Source organism: Oppia nitens, unplaced genomic scaffold (genome assembly GCF_028296485.1).
Source record: "Oppia nitens isolate AA-2021 unplaced genomic scaffold, nextdenovo-longstitch-racon4-pilon3 scaffold2_pilon_pilon_pilon, whole genome shotgun sequence".
Taxonomy (NCBI): Eukaryota; Metazoa; Arthropoda; class Arachnida; order Sarcoptiformes; family Oppiidae; genus Oppia; species Oppia nitens.
This window is the reverse complement of record NW_026533210.1, coordinates 7746778-7769742: the sequence shown is the minus strand read 5'-3', so window position 1 is coordinate 7769742 and position 22965 is coordinate 7746778. Positions and strand designations below refer to the sequence as shown.

The window sequence follows — 22965 nt, the reverse complement described above, 5'->3', positions numbered from 1 at the left end:
CACCATTGCCAGCACACAACAGCATCCCAACCACACAAAACTCTTTCAATTATTATAATTACAATCAGAACACCACAAATAATAATAATAATGCAAATTTAGTGCAAATGTTATCTACAGTTCCCTATACTTGTTCACAACCGTCCCAAATGTCATCTCACAATAACTTGCATAATAATAGCTCGCCTTATATACAAAATCTAACAACACTAACAAATTCTGTGCCACCAAATACAGTCTGTACTAACAGTTCTCGTAACGATAATGGTATTGTAGGAGCGTATGGTAATCCAAAAGTCTATCGTGACAACAGATCCAATGCTCAACAACAACAACAATATAGTGGCCAACCTGTACATCAAAATCAAGCCAATCAATACTTAATGACAGGTAATACAGGTGCTAATCAACAAATGCAATCAATGACTTCCAATAGGTAATTATTAATAAAAACTTATTACCGTAAATATAATACTTAAAAAATATTAGTAGTAGTAGTAGTAAACTTTGATTTCAAATTAATATATTTTTGTTTGCATATTATTGGAAAATAAAGACAATTTGGTGGCAATTCTACCGTAGCAATGATAATAACTAATCCAAACCAATCACATCAACAACAATCATCCCGACCGACACAACAATTAAATACAATACAATATAGACCAGCAATTGCGCCATCAAAACCACATCAAGGAAATTTTACTACAATAAATTCAAATCATTTAACAGGATCGGTGGTAACACAATTGCATCAACAACAACAACAACAAACTCGACCACAACAACTACAACATTTGCAACAATTACTTATGCAAAGGTCCCCTGTGTACCCTATTATTAGACAACAACAACAACAACAACTACAACAACAACAGATACATCAGCAGCAGCAACAACAACAACAACATTATCAACAAATGCAACAACAAAGATATCCGACACCATTAACTGATAATAACGAAAAGCAAAAGGAAAGTCAGCAGATTGTTAACAGATTAAAGGAAACGTATCCAAAGGAGTTCCGGTCGCCGACACCTAATAATAACAATACTTCTAGTAATACACACACACCGAGAAACGCTGTCAATACTCAACAAAGACCGGCATCTGTTTCCGTAATGATGGGAAACGATGATATTCCTCAGCTACACATACCCGAGTCATTGGGCCATTTGGTTCAAGTGTCGACTTCATCCGCAACTCAATTGTCAAATCAAAGAAGAAATTCATCCGATTTGGCGAACATTAAAACTGGATCTTCAAATGTTCAATGGGTTAATGTTTCAACAAGTAATACCACTACAAACAAATCGGTAACACCGCCTGTACCGGTTCCTTCCCATTCCCCTACCATTTCTACTAACCAAACATTAACCACCACTTCTACATCCACTAACATCACTACTACTACTACCAGTAGTTTGTCTTCCAGTATTAATCCATCAACTCTTTCGATGCCTGATTTGAATGACTTTTTAACCTTACCATTAGATTTTCTTGATAACACTTATGATAATAGTAGTAGTAGTGATAATAATAAAAGTAATACTAATACTAATAATAACAATGAAAATGAAAATGAGTCTAATAAAAATAAAGATAGCATTAATGATAAAAATGAGAATTCAAATAATAATAATATTGAAGATAAAACCAAAGAAGTTGCTAATGAACCACAAATAGAGGCAACAAATGATAATAATAATACTGATAATGTAAATAATAAAACAATTGGTGATAATAATAATAATAAAGATAATGAATCTAATAAAGAGATGAACAAAGATAGAAACGCTCCATCGCGTTCATCAGCACCGGTAGCCAGAATTGCTCCCATAACCAATGATGACAACATGGATGTCGTCTCAACAAACAATGAACTAATGACTGATGACGACTCAAACTCTTCGACGACAATTATCGATGAAGACGCAGATTGTGTTGTTTGTAATACAGAATTCGGTGAATTTATATTTTGCGGTTCGTGTCCACGAGTTTTTCATCGAGAATGTCACGTACCGGAGCTCAAGACAATGCCTGAGTCAGTATATAAGATAAATGTTATTTATTATATATATATATATATATATATATTGCAAACCAGTGGTTAATTAATTTGTTATATTTATAGGACGGCTTTTATTTGCACCTTTTGTAAAGATATACCTAAAACAGTGAACTCCGGCAGAACAAGAAGATCAGGTCTTAATGTCAGACAACAAATGGTTAGCTAATAATAAGTTTTATTTGATTGATTGTATTGTTATTATTATTGTTAACATAGAAATTGATTATCAATTTTGTTATTGTTGTTGTCTTTTTAATTGAATCCAGATCTGCGAACGTATTCTTATATCATTGTTGTGCCACAAATTGAGCGAACCGTTCAAACTTCCGCAAAACGACAAAACACCACAAAATTTTAGTCTATTTACTATTAAGAAGAACTTAGAGAATAATGGCTACGAAAATGAGAGACAATTTATTGAAGATATCGATGCAATGTTCACTTATTTTAGGAATAGAGGAGATGTCCTCAATATTCCGGTAATGGTTTTGCTTTTTATTATTAGTATTATTTGACAGATAATGATATATCGTATTATTGGACTTTATTATTATTATTAACACAATGGTATTTATTGTTTATATTTTGCGATATGTATTACTACAACAACAACAACATATATAGATAACAGACGCAGATTTGGATAATTACAAGAAATTTGAAAAATATTTTGACAAACAAATCAACAAATTATTGCCAGCTTTTGCTAAAACTATTGATGGTTTGGTCGTCGTCGACAACAACAACACCAGTGATGACAGTCAAAGTAGTAGTGTATCTAATAGTAAACGCAATAAATCCGGTTGTATTTCAATATGAAATACATATTATTTTAACTAAATTATTATTTTTTAATTTTATTATTATAATTATTATTATTAGGATTTTTTTTGGTAATAAAATTACCTCAAATTTTAACTTATCCTATAGTTTATCTATCTATCAGTATTATTGTTTATTGGAAAAGTATATCTCATTTTTATTTAACTGTAGTTATTATTATTTGTTAGTAAAATAAATATTTGAGTTTTTATTTATTTATTAAACAATGATTATCATTTTTATTTTGACTCTTAATGATAACATTAATAATAGTGAATCATTTGTAAAATTTTATGTCATATATTAATACTGTAATAATTATAATAATAATTTGTTGTAAACTAAATTTTTGATAATTTAAAAAATATGAACAAATAAATATAAATTTTTAAAATAAAAGATTTTTATTCTAAATATATGACAAATTAAGCGATAAATTATTTTTCGATTTTATAATCTTATCAAATAATAATAATAATAGTTTATAATTAGACCTATAATTAAATTTTAAACAAAATGTTATATAAATATTGATATTTATGGTGAATACTGTTATTTAACAAAAAAGCAATAAACAGTAATTAATGATAAAAATAATGACATTTGCTTTTCTTTATTATTTAAACCATCGATTTTTCAAAAATAATTTTAATATTCATCTATCAATTATTTTCTTTTTTATTATTATAAGCATAAAAATTATAAGTAATTGTTACTTAATATTATTAGTATTATTATAGAAATTTTAAAATAATAATAATTTTAATAATAATAGTACTTAATAATAAGTAAGTAAATATTTTTGAGCAATTATATTAAACATAAAATAGTTTATATAAGTAGTTTAGTTAAATAATACCTATTAATTGACAATGAAATTTATTTATTAAATTTTTTTAAATAACAATAATTTTCATATTAAATAGGTTAATAATAATGATAACATAATAATGATATAACAGGGCATATATATATATATATATATATTACTATGAATGTATTAAATAAGTAATTTTTTAATTACATATATTAATTATTATAAACTTTATTTAATAATTAAGTTTACATTATATTTATCTTTTTCTTATATATTTAAAGATAGATAAGTAAACATAGTGTCTATAATAGTAATAATAATAATAGTAATAATAATCTAATAAATGATTGTAAACATCATATATTTGTTCGTATTTTATCCAATAGTTAAAAATAAAATACAGAATTTGGCAAATAATATGAGTTTAAAAAAATCAATAATGTGTTAACATTTTTTTTTAATTTTTAATTTGACAATGAAATATACATATATAAACTTTACATATGTTTTTGTTAGAGGTATGTCGACAACAAAAAAACAAATATAAATATTTAAGAAATATTGCTATATTTGTTTTGGTTGTTTAAAATACTAATCATATATGAAAAAAATTTGTTTAGTTGTATTGCTATTTATTATTATTATTATTATTTATTGATTCAATGGCCATAAGGCACATACATTTGACTTTTTAAAAGGCACTGATAAAATACAAACGGCTTACTTACTGTTTATTTAATTATTATTTCACTAATTTTTAGCAAATATTTTTACATTTAAAGACTAGGGATTAGTACTGAAAACCACTTTTCAATTTAATTATATGTAAACAATTGTTTACATTATTTCCAATATATTATATATAACTTATATATATATCGTATATATTCAGTGATTGTCAGTCCTAAAGACTAGAAAATATATTTGACTTTTTTGAAAATATTTTTGTGAGTTATGTCTGTAATGTTATGTTGAACTTATAATAATAATAATAACTTAATAATATTATTTACGGAGCGATTCATCTATTATATGAATAAATTATTAACTAATAAAATCAATAATCATATAAATTAAAAAATAAAAATAATATAAAATATATTCATATATATTCTTACTAATGAGAAAATTATTATTTATACAAATTAATTAAATAACAATTACATCTATATAAATGTTAATGAATAATATATTATTATTAATAATAATTATGTATTTTCAATGGAAATATCTTATATAACTTTTTCATATAGTTATATCGATGTTAATATAAATAATTAAATAACCTCTCTATTATTAATGAAATATATAATTCAATAATAATTCAATATACTTTTAATAATGTATTTAATTATGTTATAATGAATTTATGATAAAATATTGAGAATATTATTATATTTTTGTTGCTTTTATAGTAATAAAGATTATGAAATTATTTCCATGAGATTCCTATATGAATACAATATATAACTATTTACGATAAAAGATAAATGAAAATAATCGTAATAATAATATATAAATGTATGTAATAGTTAATAAACTAATCATTATATGATAAATTAAATGCATATATATATTAAATTTGTTCACTTTATGTATGGCTTATGGTATTGTTCCTGAAATATTGTTAATTAAAGTATTAATAATATTAATATAATTAATAATATATATTGATATAAACATAATTATTTTGTTTGTTGAGGCACTGATTCATTGCATCCTTGCGTCCGATATATATGAGACCGAATTGGTAGGCGTAACAGTGGCCGCTAAATAGTTGGCTCCGGTTGTGACCACCGATCCATTGGTAGTAATTGCATTGCCCGCCGCCGCGGACAGAGTTGAAAATGCATTGAACGGATGATGACTCGCTGAATGAGCTGAACCAGTAGTACCGTTAGCACCATTGGAAGCCGCGGCTACAGCAGCGGCAACAGCTGCCGGTCCTATTGGACCGCTTTGATGAGTGTGTGTCGCGTGAAATGGAGGGTAAGCGTCAAAACCATTAGTAACAGCCGTGGCGTATGGCGCTGGCGGATAGGCGCCCGTTGGGTAGTCATAAAAATGAGTCGGAGATAGGGCTGCTGTTGTCGGTGGCAACAATAGACTCGGCGCTCCGGGAATATAGGAGGGAGTGGTGGCCGTATGGTATACATAATGGTGCGCTGGAAGGCTATTAATTCAATAACAAGCAATTCATTAGGTATTTAATCGATTCAATTGTCTTTAACACATTCCCTGTGCTATATCTTTAACTTTTCTACTATATATTATATTTATGATTTATACTATCATTTTTTTGTTAAGTGATTAAAATCATTGTGTAATCAATAATAATTATTATTATATAACTCAAACACTTACCCAAACTGTCCGCCGACGGGAGGTATTACTGCTGGATATCCGCTCCGAATGGGAAATGAAAAACCTATTAATTAAAACAAATAATTTTATTTTATTATAATATTATTATACAATAATTAATAATTAGCTAACTTTTTAACTAAACATTTTTGTTTTCTACAAACAAATTACTAATTTCTGTTTTTTACAAACAAATTATATATAATGTGTATAAATATAAATGTTTTGATACGATTAACTCATTTGTCAATAAAATGGCAAAAATGTGTCTAAAAATTTTAGTGAATACAAGTAAATCAAGATATAAAGGGATATTAAATAAAAATGTGAATCCATGTGAATGAATGAGTGAGACATTTGAGAGTTTAGTTGTTTGAAACCCCAAAAGCATTTAAAACCGTTTCACACAATCGTATCTCATATTCGGTTCAATACTTATTTATATTAGAAAATCACATTTAAAATAGACATTTCAAAGGATGTGTCTTATTGTCTGAATTTTGTATTTTTAATTTTATTAGAATAAATTGACAATAATTTTAATAAATAAATGTGATTTAAATGTCAATTAAATGTAAATTTTTATATTTATTTTATATATTTTAATATTATAAATTTAAAATTAGTAATTCTATATTAGAAAAATTTCTAAAATATTAATGAATGTTATTTTTAACTAATTTGATATTCAAGAATCCATATTAAAATAAAATTCAAAATAACTATTAAAAAAGCTAAAATTAAGTATCAATTTTAATAAATTATATCATTTTTCAAATTGTATTACAATATATTCATTGAATTATTTAAAGAATGAAATTTTTTCGATAATTATTTATTATATTATATATTCAATAAAAATTCTAAACACTATTTTAGTAAAATAATAATAATAAAAAAAATTAGCAGTTAGTGTGTGTTTTTCATTATTATTATATAATAACTGTTATAAATCAATTCAAAAGTCACTATTTCTTAAAAATGAAGTTATGTGAACATTGTTTAAAAAATTGTAATAAAAATATGATATAAATAATTAGAAATCTAATAAATATCCTTGAAATTCATAAAACAAAATTTTAAAATTTATTATTAATTAATATTTATTTTGTAAACACATTAAATTTTGTGATAATAAAAAAATAAATCTTAATTTCATTGATATGAAATGTAATTTTACATAATTTTATATAAGAGATGGTTAGTTATAAATAGATTAAAATTAAAAGATTTTTTTAAAAATCATTATTATTACAATACAATAAAAAAAAGTTTAACACAAATTTATTTATTATTCATACTTGTAATGCAAAAATAATATTTTTAATTATTTAGATTCATCTAAAAAATAACTACAATTTAATTTATATAATAAAGAATTGTATATTAATTTAATTATAAATAATTTGTGGAAACAATTTCCATTATAAAATTAAATAACCCGTTTTCTACATAATTTAATATATAAAATATTATTATTAAATTAAAATAACGAAATTCAAAACATAAGACAAATCCTTTTGAATGGGAAACGAGTGAATCAAATGTGACGATCGATGGCTGTGTGCGGCAAATATTTTTAGACGCATTTTATGGCTTTTATAACATTTGTAAAAATGCTATCATTTTGGGATCATATAATGACATTGTAAATGCTATACCATATTATTATTATTATTATTATTATAAAATTTTGTAACTTTAAATCATTTTCTTTAAGAGAAAAACTTTTTGATGATTTCATTAATGACTTGCAATGAAATGTCGTCTAATATTATTCTCGCATCGAGAAAATGAGCGGAAATATTATGTAATATAATTAATATATAAAACTAAAAACATCGCGAATAATAAGAGAGAGAGAGAGAGAGAGAGAGAGAGAGAGAGAGAGAGAGAGAGAGAGAGAGAGAGAGAGAGAGAGAAAACACAAATGAGTTTATTATTAGATATTATGAGTTATGGTTAAAATGATTATTTAGGTCTTATCAGAAATCACTATTCAATTAATCCATGCATTGTAACAATGAATGTCAAATATAATGTATTATAATTTATATGGACTATAATAGACTACGATTCTATGATATCATTATAACATTATATAAACAGTAGTTTATATCTAAATTTAATATTAAAATATAAATAATTTACTCTACAAATATATATATATATACTTATCTTATTATATGGTATCTAATATTTTAAACCAAAAAAAGAAAGAAAATCATATGAATTATATAATTCATAAAATAATTATTTTAAAAAACTATTGAAACAAATATAAATTTTACAATAAAATGCTATTTATATGAACACACAAAATGCGGAAAACTACAGCCAAGAGAATTGGCAAAAATCAATACATTAGATATATATATATATATATATATATATATACTGTAGATATATAATAATAAGACAACACAACTTCTTGAATATACAGTACTATATACTGTATATACACTTCATTTTTAGGTATAAAAATAAAATAAAAATTATGAAAACAAACAAAACTAATGGGTAGAATTGGGATGAATAAAAAAAAACAATAAAAATATTGCACCAATAAAAACACCAAAAATAAATCACTAAAATTAAGCAAAAAAAGCTGTAAACATATTAAGTAATTAATTGAATTAAAATAAGAGATAATAATAATAATGATAATAAAAAATAATAATATCTGTAAATTGGGAATTTAAATTAATCACATAAAAACCCATTTGTTTGACTACTACTACTACTACTGTACTATCAAACCCTAAAAGTCAGATGACTTTCTTTTTGAAAACATTCAGAAAATAAAAAACAATAAAAAATCCAAAATTTCAAGACATCTCTTGGGAATCAATTAGAAAATAGCGATAAAAATTGCTGAGAAATGAAAGCCACGACTAATGTGTTGGAACTCTGACTTTCACTTAATTAGTGTATATATTAACACAAAAATTATTTTGTACGGTATGTATGAAAATATATTATTAGTATATATATACTCTATATAAGTGTACCGTAATTATGCTTCAATTATTTTGTTTAAAGCATTTTTATTTTACACACACACACACACACACACACACACACACACACACACACACACACACACACACACACACACACACACACACACACACACAAACTTACTGTATATTATATTTGTTGTTAAAAAATAGGGTAGACATTGAAATATATATATAAAGTCTGTGACAGAAGGGTGCGAACTGGTTTTTGCTTAATATCTCTATAACTAATTGAGCTAGATCAATAAAAATTTTATGAGAAACATGGAATCCTGGGACGTATTACTTAGTATATTTAGTTTTTATAGATTTAAGCTTATGTAGCTAAGCACCGGTAGGTGCCATATCTCTAAAACTATAATAAATATCTAAATTCTGATAATGTGAATTTAAACTAGGTGAAAATTCATTAGACACGTGTTTCAGTAATTTTTATAAAAATTAATAAATTTTAAACAAAAAGCAAAAAAATGTAAAATTTGTGATATTTTGATATTTTCTAGAAAAAAAGTGTCAAGGTTTTTTGTTATGAAATTAATCTATTATTATTTGTTATTTTATTAGGAATAATTATTCTATTTACAATTTTTAATTATCATGCTTAGTTTTTGAGATATTAAAGAAAAACATTTTTACCATTATATAATTTTTTCTTATAAAATTTTATTAATTATATTTATTACTAAATTTATATAATGGTAAAAAGGATTATCTTTAATATCTCAAAAACTAAGCATGATAATTAAAAATTGTAAATAGAATAATTATTCCTAATAAAATAACAAATAATAATAGATTAATTTCATAACAAAATACCTTGACACTTTTTTTCTAGAAAATATCAAAATATCACAAATTTTACATTTTTTTGCTTTTTGTTTAAAATTTATTAATTTTTATAAAAATTACTGAAACACGTGTCTAATGAATTTTCACCTAGTTTAAATTCACATTATCAGAATTTAGATATTTATTATAGTTTTAGAGATATGGCACCTACCGGTGCTTAGCTACATAAGCTTAAATCTATAAAAACTAAATATACTAAGTAATACGTCCCAGGATTCCATGTTTCTCATAAAATTTTTATTGATATAGCTCAATTAGTTATAGAGATATTAAGCAAAAACCAGTTCGCACCCTTCTGTCACAGACTTTATATATATGTGTAAGCATTTTATTAAATAACCGTTAGTTTTTGTCAAAATAAAAAATAAAATAAATGATTAAAAAATATTTGCAAAGTCCCTCATCGTATAGTTACTCAATTTTTGACTGATTTTATTTTACAGAGAAAAATCTTTTAAATCATTACAAACTGTTTTTGGAGAAAGTGTTTTTTAAAAAAGTCAAATCTCTATTTAAATAAAAATCATTTATATCGACTGTTAGAGAGATGATGAGGACTCTTAATGTCTAACCATCTCAAAGATGACATATATTTTGCCATTTACTTCTAGTGCTACTTTTTGGATGACATACAAGATATATAATAATTTATATCCCAATACTGTATATATATTAATGTATGCATAACTCATACAGTGATAGAAATGGTTGAAATTTAGTCTAAAATTAAATTCATTAGCATTGGTGTACCTGTCAGCACACACACACACACACACACACACACACACACACATTGGGGTAATTTATCTCAAAAAACAGTAGAGTAAAGGCGCCATTATATCGCTTGAATATCCATTCAACTGTATTTGATGTCAACCGAGTGGTCTATCCCTAACATGTTTGTCAGTGACACCAAACTCTGGGTGACAGTGACTGCCATTTAAACATCAATTTAAGCCTCATTTGCGTTCACATCAGACAAACCTATCTCTCCGTCAATGAATGGCTATTAATAATTAGTCGTATATTTATATACTATATATTGTATAAGTTATATATTGTATATAATTTAAAGTGAATATCCAATACATGTTTGACTGAAACTAATTATAGTAATAAATAAAACTATATTATTATTATTATTATTATGCTAGCTAATTGAAAATGCAAATATTTATTAAGTCATATTTATACATAATTTACTATTCAAATTACTTGAACAAAAAACAACAACAATAACAACAAAAATGAGAAGCAAATAATAAAGAGAAATAAGAAAAATATAAAAACATAAATTCAATGTTTTTAAAAAACAGTCTGAATTAGTGTTAAACAAATTTGATGAAAATAGTCGTATTTTTTTAAGGCTTTTCTTTTAGATAATTATAGACTGACTATACGTGTAATTTACAACAAGCATTGCCACAATTATTGGCCAATTGTGTGGATATATATATATATGTGCTGTCAAGTGATAAATGACTTACAAATTAGGCACACTTTTTGTTTGTTTGCAACTGATTCCCAGATATGACTTATGTCACTATCATTTAGTGGGTCCTAAAACTGTCCTCAAATCAATATAATTATAATTATATGTTTAAGCTTTTTTAAAAAAAATTATTAGCCATATATTTTCCAATTTCAGTCAATTGTGTAATCAATTGCGTTAAAACAAATGACTAGTCAATGTGTGATATCACATGTGATTTGAATCAAATGTCAAAAATTTAATAATTTGATTTTGTTATAAGCAATTCATGTTTACGATTATTCATAAAATAAAAAAGATTTCATTTATAAAAATAACAAAAAATCTAAATCCAATTTACGTTTCATTTCTCTCTTTCTCTCTCTCATATCACACATCAAACTATAGCATGTCTTTCAGTGATAAACAATAATATTATCTCTTATATAAAATGACATTTAAAAAAAAGTTGGCAAACTTTTAATGTAAGTATAAATATCAATATATTCTTTTATATAAATATATACATATATATAAAAATAATGCATTCAAAAAATTTATTCAATGCTTTTATGCAAAGAAACAAAAAAACACTTTCAATGAACAAAATTGATTACAATTACAAACATCCAGTATTTGCACCTTTTTTAAAAAACATTTAAAAAATTAAAATCTTATATATTAAGTTTAATTTAAATGTTTAAAAAAATTAAATAGAGAAAATAGGATAGACACTATAGATAAATAATTAGATAAACGAGAGAGAGAGAGAGAGAGAGAGAGAGAGAGAGAGAGAGAGAGAGAGAGAGAGAGAGAGAGAGAGAGAGAGAGAGAGAGAGAGAGAGAGAGAGAGAGAGAGAGAGAGAGAGAGAGAGAGAGAGAGAGAGAGAGAGAGAGAGAGAGAGAGAGAGAGAGAGAAGAGAGAGAGAGAGAGAGAGAGAGAGAGAGAGAGAGAGAGAGAGAGAGAGAGAGAGAGAGAGAGAGAGAGAGAGAGAGAGAGAGAGAGAGAGAGAGAGAGAGAGAGAGAGAGAGAGAGAGAGAGAGAGAGAGAGAGAGAGAGAGAGAGAGAGAGAGAGAGAGAGAGAGAGAGAGAGAGAGAGAGAGAGAGAGAGAGAGAGAGAGAGAGAGAGAGAGAGAGAGAGAGAGAGAGAGAGAGAGAGAGAGAGAGAGAGAGAGAGAGAGAGAGAGAGAGAGAGAGAGAGAGAGAGAGAGAGAGAGAGAGAGAGAGAGAGAGAGAGAGAGAGAGAGAGAGAGAGAGAGAGAGAGAGAGAGAGAGAGAGAGAGAGAGAGAGAGAGAGAGAGAGAGAGAGAGAGAGAGAGAGAGAGAGAGAGAGAGAGAGAGAGAGAGAGAGAGAGAGAGAGAGAGAGAGAGAGAGAGAGAGAGAGAGAGAGAGAGAGAGAGAGAGAGAGAGAGAGAGAGAGAGAGAGAGAGAGAGAGAGAGAGAGATAGATAGATAGAGAGAGAGAGAGAGATAGATAGATAGAGAGAGAGAGAGATAGAGAGATAGATAGAGAGAGAGAGATAGATAGATAGATAGAGAGAGAGAGAGATAGAGAGATAGATAGAGAGAGAGAGATAGATAGATAGATAGAGAGAGAGAGATAGATAGATAGATAGATAGATAGAGAGAGAAAGAAAGAGAGAGTTGAAAATTAAAAAAAAATAAAAACAAAATTTTACTCAAATTAAAAACTAATGCCTTTTTGTTGCACTGAAAATAACTATAAAGTTCAGACAAACGGAAGAGTTTTAATTTAATACGAAAAAGGGATTTATATATATATATATAAATATATATAAATAGACCACTTTTTACACGTCTATACATATAAAAAAAGTTATGTTTTCCGTAAAAAGGTTTTTATGTTTTCGCAAAAAATGAGATGTCATTAAAGCTAAATCAATGGGTTTTTACCCATAGATATGCTTTATATCAGGGTTAAGCAAGGTTTTGGATTTTAGGGGGGGTGTAGACCGTGGTAAAATTCACAAAATTCTCGAAAAATCTTGGGGGGGGGGGGGGGGGGGGGTATTGAATGGGGTAAGATTTTTATTGCATTTTTAAACGGCAATTTTTTTCAAAAATCAAAGGGGGGTCAAGAGAAAATTCCCTAATATTCCCTTAAATTCCCATGTAAATTCGATAAAGTTCCCATAAGTTCTCGTATAAATTGCCAGGAAAATAGGTAAAATTTCCAAAAATACAAAAAAAACTTAAATTTTAACAAAAAATAAAATAATGTATATAATACATAAAAATAGTTGATAAAAGCATTAATGATACACTAGAGTTTTTTTTTAGTATTTTAGTAATTTTTAACTTTTAAAATAATTAATTTTTTAAATAATACTTAATGTTTATAGTTTATAGATATATTTTTATTTTTTAATGTTATTTTTATATAAATACTGACCGAATACTAATTATAAAATTTAAAATTTTTAAAATTTTTTAGTTAAAATTTTAAAAATTATTAATAAAAACCTTGTAATATAAGTATTTATTGTTTTATTAACTTCTTAAACTATCTTAAACTTATATTTAAATTGTAATATGATTACTCTTTTCAAAAAATAGGCAATTTTTAATTTAATATTTTAATTAAAATTATGTTATTTTTAGATGAGTTTTAACGTTATTTTAACTTTTTCACTTATTTTTAATCAATAATTAGATTTATATAAATTTTAAAAACAAAAACACATACTAAAATAGTTTTAATTAAAATTTTTAGTTTTAAAAAATTTCGGCGCCGAAGGCGCAGAAACTTTAGGGGGGTCATTTTCTGAGTCTGGGGTCAGAGTCAGAGATTCAAAAAGTCTGGGGGGTAAAATCCCAAAATCTCGATCTTAGGGGGGGTATTTTGGCCTTACCCCCTACCCCCCCCCTACTTAACCCTGGCTTTTTATATATAAATATATATATATTATTCTAAAGAGTATATTTATGATTACAATAATATTATGATAAAATAAAATAAATAATAATAAAGTAATAAATATTACTTTTTAAAACTTTTTTTTTTGGTGAAAATATTCACATTTAATTTAGTTAAATTAACAAAATAATTGATAAAAAAAATTAGTAACTCTGTGTATATTTTTTTATGTTTAAATATTTAATAATAAAAAAATAATAATCTAATAATAGCCATATTAATAGTATCTAAAAAATGATTGATTAATAATAAGCTTTACTCGTAATCTAATAATTTAATTAACTTATAATTCAATAACTTAAATGCTATGTTAATTACAGTTTAGAGAAATAGGTTTAAAATTGATTGAACCAACCGTTTTGTATGTTAGTCCGTGGTTTGGCCCCCAAGTATGCGAGGTTTACATTAGCTTTTCGTCCATCGATTATAGGATTGGCCTCTTTTACTGCCCGTTCGGCCGATTCCCTGTCAGCCATTGTAACCTAAATCATAGATAAAATCATAATATAATAAAAAAAACATAACCAATGATTGTTGTGATGGATATAAATATATAAATCTAAGTTATATTATTATATAACAAACAGAGATATTAAAGTACAATATATATAATATTAAGGAATCAAAGCGAAAGTGATGTAATGCAAGTGGACCTCAACTATAAGCTATAACATTGTTTGCTTGTATGACATACAATGGCAGACAATTGTGTGATCCCTTTAGATAATAATAATAATAATATAATACAATAGTATTCATAGAGAAAGAGAGAGAGAAATACATTTGGATTGTAAAACACAAAAGAAAAATCTCTTTCTATTTCTCCGTTTAGATCTAACTGTTCATGTCTTTTGATGTGCTTTTAATGGTTAAAAGTTTCATTCAATCGCATCCCCTCAACAAAAACACACTGTTTTGTTATGAGATTCATATATATAATATATATATATATATATATATATATATATATATATATATATATATGTATACACACATACAATATATAAGTAATAATAAATTTTTATAAAATGCTATTCGCATCGTTTACGATAACATTTTCAATAAAACATAAAATCATAGTTAAACCATAACTGTTTGAATCAATTTGTTATTCAAATTAAACAGTAGTACACATATACTGTACACACATTATTTACTGTCCATAATAATGTAAAGCATTAATGCTAATATCCATTAATTTTTAACTATAATCATCAACAACAGGGTTGCTAAAGGGGGGTAGGGTAGGGTAAGACGTCTTACCCCCCCCCCCCTGAGATCGAGAAATTTTGGCTTTTACCCCCCCCCCTGGCATGAAGCGAAAAAGTTTTTCAGCTATGTAAAATTTTATATTAAACAGAAAAATAAATATTAAATTAGTTAAATATAAATTAATCGCTTATGTATAGAAAATTAATAGATAAAAATACTTAATTACATCAATTTAACATTATATACACTAGTAGGGGCACTCCACAAGCTAAAAAATAAATTCCCACCAATTTTCAAAAAAATAATATATATTTTATTTCTTATTAAAAGTCGAAAACTAAAATTTTTAGCATAAATTTTAAAATTATTTTTAAACTTTATATTAAAATGTGTTAGTTATGGTTCAATATAAAAAACTATAAAAAGATATATTCTTAAATTAAATTCATTATTTAGAACTAATTAATAATTATTTCTGCCAATTTTATTTTTATTATTATTAAAACGTTATAATAAATACAGTACTATATCATTAATTTTTTAATTAACTATTTTTTAAAAAAATAATTTATTAAAATTAAAAATAACATTTTGAGTATTGAGAAATTAAGTTGAGAATATTTTTATTAGTTAATTTATTGGGAATTTAGTGGGAATTTACTCAAATTTGGCAAAAATTGTCGTTTAAAAATGCAATAAAAAATGTTCACCCCCTATACCCCCAAGCTTTTTCGAAAATTTTGCCATTTTACCTCCCCCTATACCCCCCCCCCTGAAATCGAAAACCTTTAGCAACCCTGATCAACAATATAAGAGACAATTGTCATTGTGATGGCAATACATGCTTTAAATTAATGTTCAACATTATAGCGTAACTATTTTTTTGTTGTTAATATCAAAAATAGCAAATGAATTCATACAATTGATTTTTATAATATACAATATAAACAATCTAAGAATAATATATTAAAAATAAAAATAGTTTATATATTTATGTGTGTATATAAATATATTATAAATTAAATTCTCTTAATGTTAACCTCAAAAATAATACAGTTATTGAATAAAGTCAACTTAAAAACATATTTAATATAGTAATAATTTATTATTTTTAGAAATACTGGGAGTAAGTATAGTAAGCACTGGTAGTAAAAGATATGAGTGTTAAATGTGAAACATATGTCATCATTAGATTTGAGTAATGTTTTGCTTTTGATTTTATTTTCAATTATTATATATTTAAGTAATTTCAATGACAGTAGTTATCAAAAATAAAAATATATTTATAGGATTTTATGAAAGAAAATAATAATAATATTTAATTCACTATTTCTTTTTTACACTCCATAGGGTTATATTATCTAATAAATAAAAATCTCGGAACTAAAATGTTTTGGTTGTAACTGTAATAGTGAACAAATAGTTTTATTTTATTTTTTTGTGGAAAAACAAAACCAAATTTACCAAATAAGACAAAAGTAAACACTGAAAAAAAACATGAATATATGGCACAACTATTACAACTACTACTAAATTGATGCAAATGTGATAGCCGTGAACTAATGGCCATACGCTGTATATACAGTATATATATATATATATATAAAGTTTAGCCATCAAGAGGTTCAAAAACAAAACATTTGATTGTCAATACTATAATAACCTAACCATTCAATGAATTTTTGATCGACAACTCAACCGAACAGTTCTGGTTGAACGGTACTGTTGTGGCGCTCAGGGACTCAATGAATACAATCCATTGTCAGTCAGGCTCTGCTTTATTTAGAACCAACACCGCTATACTCTTGTGCACAATCAATAAGACATACATACAGTACATATACATACATATATACTATATATATATATATATATATATGCATACACACACATACTTACAGTACATACACACATACATACTGCACATACACTCGTATCTCTCACTTTGTCTCAATCATCCTGTGTTCCTGTATTTGACTTCTTATCATTGAATCCATACAAATGGTGCAAAACTTTAGCATCAGATGAAATCAAGTCATGTCTTCATAACATAGCTGATCATATTTTCCCTTTCCTTATATATATACAAATATATAATCCAATCTAGCATTTAGTTGTATGTGTGTGAGTGTGTGTGTCTATGTGTATGCTGTTGAATGGCAAAAATAATAATAACTCAATTTTATCACGACTTTACTTATAACTGTATTTGACGTCTGGTATAACAAAACGTGGGCTAAAAACAAAAATCAACAAAAATATCAACAAAATAAATCATTGAAACAATGGACATATCACTAGACAATTGCAAAAAATTACACATTATTACTATTATTATATATCAAAAGGATTAGGACTTATGATAAAATAATGTTAATAATCATAGAGATCATTGGGGAAAATGGGATTAAGTAGATGGAGACGACTGAGAAACAAACAAATAAAAATTGTATCATAAAATGTCATATATTAAGAGCACACACACACACAAACCAGACCAAAGAAAAACATTGACATTTGCATATAATTTATAGATAAAGTGTAGTCCTATTTGTTAAAAAACTATATTTAATTCACTTGAGAGTCCATTTAAATGATTTAAGCATTGAATTTATGTCTTACTTTATATATTTTTGTGACTTCAAAAACGTCTCTATTTTTATATCACACCACAAAAAATATATGACTGAAAACAGCAAAAAGTTTTTTCAACTCTAAAAACTTGCAATATTTAAAGCAAGAAATCAAATGTAAAGTTATATAAGACTTATGTGTGTCTCATTGCAAAAGACTCTTAAAGAGAAAGAGAAAGAGAAAGAGAGAGAAAGAGAGAGAGAGAGAGAGAGAGAGAGACGGCATGAATGGCACACGTGTTAACTCATCCATCTCTTAGATCTTAAAAGACTCGTGTCTTCAATGACTACACAAAGATGAGACCATTGAAGTCAAATGAATATAAAGAGTGAAAATGAGAAGTTTAGATGTAATGAATTGTGTAATAATATGTAATAATATATCTATGAAATAATACTATTATTATTATTTACACATTAAATATAATACAATATCATAGAGTAGTATATGATTACAATGTCAATGAAAATCGATTGTCAGGTCTAGAAGTACTGGCAATTCATTAAACCGATAATCAGTTTCATTGTATAACTAAGTAGTATTAACGTCGACCTAAACTATGGATATCCCTTATGCCAATGGCTTCTGGCGTTTGGTCTAACAATACAATACAATGAGTCAATTATTGAGACATCACTGCCATTCATTCAATAGTAATAGACATACATTTAGACATCTTTTTTCATATATATGATTTATGACCAATTCTATGATATATATATTGGATGTGTTGCATGCAATCGACCGCACAAAACATAGCATTTGTACTATTACTTAGGTCTATGAAGTTACTAATCTGTACTCAAAGTATCAGTACTTTATCAAGTGACAGTGTTTTTATGTGTTACACACACACACACACACACACACACACACACACACACACACACACACACACACACACACATATATATATATATATATATATATATATATATATATATATAAAATGAGATAATCTGTAACTAAACCTTTTATATGAATGAGAGCAATAAGAGAGCAATTTTAAACAATTTTTACAAATAAGTTACCAAATAAATGCAATAGATTTTTATTTAAATTTAATGAGTGTTAAACACAATTATATTGAGTAAGTAGTGGTAGCGCACACACTGGCTATACTATACACAACTGGCCTCAACAATATCCTCCACACAAATGGATAGCAATTAATTTACATTTTACTCATTCACACTCTATTAATGTTTTTATTTCTGGTGTTAAATCAATTGAATATATTATATATATTTGAAAACTTAATTTTCAGAAACACATATCATTTGCTATGAATACAAACAAAATCGTGAAATGAATGAATCAAATGATTCAATGAAACAATAAAATTAGAGTTTAAAGACTAGTTTAGACTCAAAATGAAAAACAGCACAGACTTAAAATAAAATGCTTTTAAGCATTAAATTAGCGATAATTTGTTTGTCTTTAAAAAGAGAGAGAGAGAGAGAAAATGATTTTATTATTATTTTTTCCTTAAGATGAAAGGGAAGGGAGAGCGGGAAAGACATGTTATATTATTATTAGTTATTATTAAAATGCTTACAAATCCATATCCTCGCGATTTGCCGGTCTGTCTATCGGTTATAACAACGGCTTCTTCGATGTCACCAAAAGACTCGAAAAATTGTCTCAAAGACTTATCGGTCGTATGATAGGGAAGTCCGCCGACAAATATCTTTGTAAATGTTGTGTCCTTTTGTTGAGCACCCGAACCATTAGCCGATTGTGACAAATGATTCAATGGATCGTTGGCTGAATGAGTTGGTAGAGTTGCCATCACCAGAAAGTCGTTATAGTGATGCAATTTGAGGCCATACGGGTCGGCACCAGCTGTCGACAGTAGTGGCCAAGTGGCGGCCGATGCCGAACCATTGAGGCCACAGTCGGCCGATAAATGGTGCAATGAATTGCCGTTTTGTTGAGAACTTGCCGTCGAAAACATAATTGTGGATCTATTTAGTTAAACAACTTGTCGACAACAACTTGTTTTCATTAAATAGCAATAAACCGATCAATAAATTTGGACTTTTATTGGACACAAAAGAGTCGTTTAAAGACAAGACAGACAGTCAGTTGTCTTAAGTAAATCACAAGCAATTGATTAGTTAGTTAGTTGTGTAACCAAAATGTTTGAAACAATTATATCAATCAAACAAATTTGTTTCGTTTTTTTGTGTTAAACACTTCTTGCGATAACAAACCTAAATGTTATGTCAAAGACTTTTTTATGTGATAAACAACATTCAAGTTTTGGGCGCAAAAACAACCAAAAAAAATTTGTCACCAATTTTTGATTCAGAAAACTTCTTTGACTTGTATGGGTTGTCAATGGGTTTATCAATGGATCCAATTAGTGGCAGTAGTCTTCACATATGTGATGGACACAAATAGCGGTTGTTGTTCTTCTTCTTCGTCGGTGTTGTTGTTTATCTGACAAAGCGATGCATCGATTGGTTTGTCCGTTATATATATAGATATAAATATCTTCGGCTGACTTATTATAGTGTCGTTCACGAGTGATCATGTCATTTGACGGGTAATAGTCAAGTAGTGGTTGTGTTGACCACTGAATACCAACAACAACAACAACAAGAGAGTTGATCCACAAAATTTGATGTCAAGTGTTTTGGGTGACAACACCACAGACAGACTTTGTTGTGACTTCTTGTTTGTGACACTTCACTAACTATTATACAAAACAAAACAACAATTGAGTCAATAGTTTGTTTTAAAACAAACGACTCGTCAGACGGTTAGACACACACTATCAGTGCGACAGAGAGTCAGTGCTTATATGACTTTCCTCTCAATACATTCAGAGAGAGAGACTTACAGTAATATGCAATGCATTCGCACAGTTAGTCAGTGAATCCACAGTCATGTGATCATAGAGTGAGAGAGAGAGAGAGAGAGATGCTCTCAGAGTGTATGACTTGACTGTGCAAAAGGACTGACTGTGAGGACGGCCTACAACAACAACACACACATAAAACCAGTGCCTTAAGACACACACACACACACACACACAGAGCACTCAATGCTATTATGATATTATATCAGTGATGAAGAAGAAGAAGACACTGTTAAACACATTTAAAGAGTTTTTTGTGTGACTAACAAACAACACAATAAAGTTAGTTGTGATGCACTGTTAGTTTGGGGGCACTGGGAGAGAGAGAGAGAGAGAGAGAGAGAGAGAGAGAGAGAGAGGGCACACAAAAAGTCTATAAAAACTATACCAAACATCACATCCCAAACAACCATCAAAACACATAGACATAGACAGACAGTGATGTCAACTGTTTCTCTCTTAACTCTAAATGTATGGCATATCATATACTGTATATTATATAACAACATATATACAGTGCTTTATAGCCCTAATATAATGCTAATTATTACTAAAAATAAATTTTATTTTAACACTTATTGATTGGTTTTACGATTATTATAATTCACTAAATTTTTTGTGTTTTTTGTTTTATTATTATATTTTACTTTTAGAGAGAGAGAGAGAGAGAGAGAGAGAGAGAGAGAGAGAGAGAGAGAACATAAAAGTAAAACAAAAATATATATTTTACATAACAGTATAAATTTTAATATTATAATATAAATAATACTCTATTGTTAAACTACAATAAGTCACTATAAATATATGCATGTGTGTGTGTGTGTGTGTGTGTGTGTGTGTGTGTGTGTGTGTGTGTGTGTGTGTATCTGTGTCTCTGTGCTATCAAATAGTTTTTATATATTTTTATATAATATAATTTTTTAGATATTTTTGATGCAATTTATGTCAACTCCAATATAAAATTTTTGAATCACATATAATATATATATATAAATTATATTATATATGACTCTTATATATGAATTTCTAAACCATTTCTAAATTGCTTTCACACACAAGAAATAAATCAATAAATATTATATATATTATATTATTTTTTATATTCTTTAACAAAATAAAAGCATTTTTCAAATATAATACTTGATATCATATATTTTTAAAAATTAATTATATTTGCAAGAAAAACAAATAAAATACATATAACATAATTATTTTATAATTTTTATATAATTTATATTAATCTATACAAAATTATATTTTTAATATTTATTATTTAATATAAATATAATATTAGAAATGTATTATTTGCATAGATGTTGTATATATATATATATATGTTTTTGTTGTTGTTGTAAGTTTAATCATATTATTTTTCAAATATATAAATTTAAATTTTTAGAAAATGTATTTTTAAAATGTTTGTCTAAAATAATATTTCTGATATATATATATTTTTTGAAAAAAATCTATTTATTTATAAGTAATACAAAATTTATACTCTACTTTCAAGTCATTTTATATTTTCTTTAGTAGTGTTGTAAACAAAAACTAATTTATCGTCAAATCTCTCTCTCTCTCTCTCTCTCTCTCTCTCTCACACACACACACACACACACACACAGTATTTCACTTTGTTTTTTAATATATATTATATAATATCTATAAAACTTTAAATTTTTTGTTAGTTTTTTTGTTGAAAATAAGTAACTTTTTTGAAAGAAAAAAGATTTATGAATTGCCACTAAAACAACAAAACATTATTTTGGAGTCAAATATTGTGAACTAACGACTAATCGAGAAATATCTTTTCAAAAATCATTTGATGATTGAATTCTATGAACATTTAGCTGTAATAATATTTTTTATATATATTTACTGTATATTCTAAAGTTATAAACA

General features: G+C 26.4%; 2 protein-coding genes across 2 annotated transcripts; one reads left to right on the top strand and one right to left on the bottom strand.

The window, feature by feature from the left end:
• The first annotated feature begins 1744 nt into the window (after positions 1-1744).
• On the top strand, positions 1745-2898 carry LOC128955483 (E3 ubiquitin-protein ligase TRIM33-like). Its single transcript, XM_054301159.1, has 4 exons — positions 1745-2044; positions 2135-2228; positions 2338-2550; positions 2696-2898. Exons 1-4 carry the CDS (start codon positions 1779-1781, stop codon positions 2888-2890), a joined length of 768 nt encoding a protein of 255 aa, XP_054157134.1. The 5' UTR covers positions 1745-1778; the 3' UTR covers positions 2891-2898.
• Positions 2899-5370: 2472 nt separating this feature from the next.
• Positions 5371-20978, bottom strand: LOC128955257 (RNA-binding protein 24-B-like). Its single transcript, XM_054300906.1, has 4 exons — positions 19759-20978; positions 14710-14836; positions 6075-6138; positions 5371-5883 (listed from the first exon to the last, which is right to left on the bottom strand). Exons 1-4 carry the CDS (start codon positions 20155-20157, stop codon positions 5421-5423), a joined length of 1053 nt encoding a protein of 350 aa, XP_054156881.1. The 5' UTR covers positions 20158-20978; the 3' UTR covers positions 5371-5420.
• Positions 20979-22965: the final 1987 nt, after the last annotated feature.

Bases quoted from the DNA above. Each gene is read 5' to 3' on its own strand.
- LOC128955483 (XM_054301159.1), top strand. From the start codon at position 1,779: ATGAACAAAGATAGAAACGCTCCATCGCGTTCATCAGCACCGGTAGCC. The intron at 2,229-2,337 runs GTTAGCTAATAA...AATTGAATCCAG, and splicing joins TTAATGTCAGACAACAAATG to ATCTGCGAACGTATTCTTAT. The intron at 2,551-2,695 runs GTAATGGTTTTG...CAACATATATAG, and splicing joins GAGATGTCCTCAATATTCCG to ATAACAGACGCAGATTTGGA.
- LOC128955257 (XM_054300906.1), bottom strand. From the start codon at position 20,157: ATGTTTTCGACGGCAAGTTCTCAACAAAACGGCAATTCATTGCACCAT. The intron at 14,837-19,758 runs GTAAGCATTTTA...TCTATGATTTAG, and splicing joins AATCGCGAGGATATGGATTT to GTTACAATGGCTGACAGGGA. The intron at 6,139-14,709 runs GTTGGTTCAATC...TTTAATTAATAG, and splicing joins ACGGACTAACATACAAAACG to GTTTTTCATTTCCCATTCGG.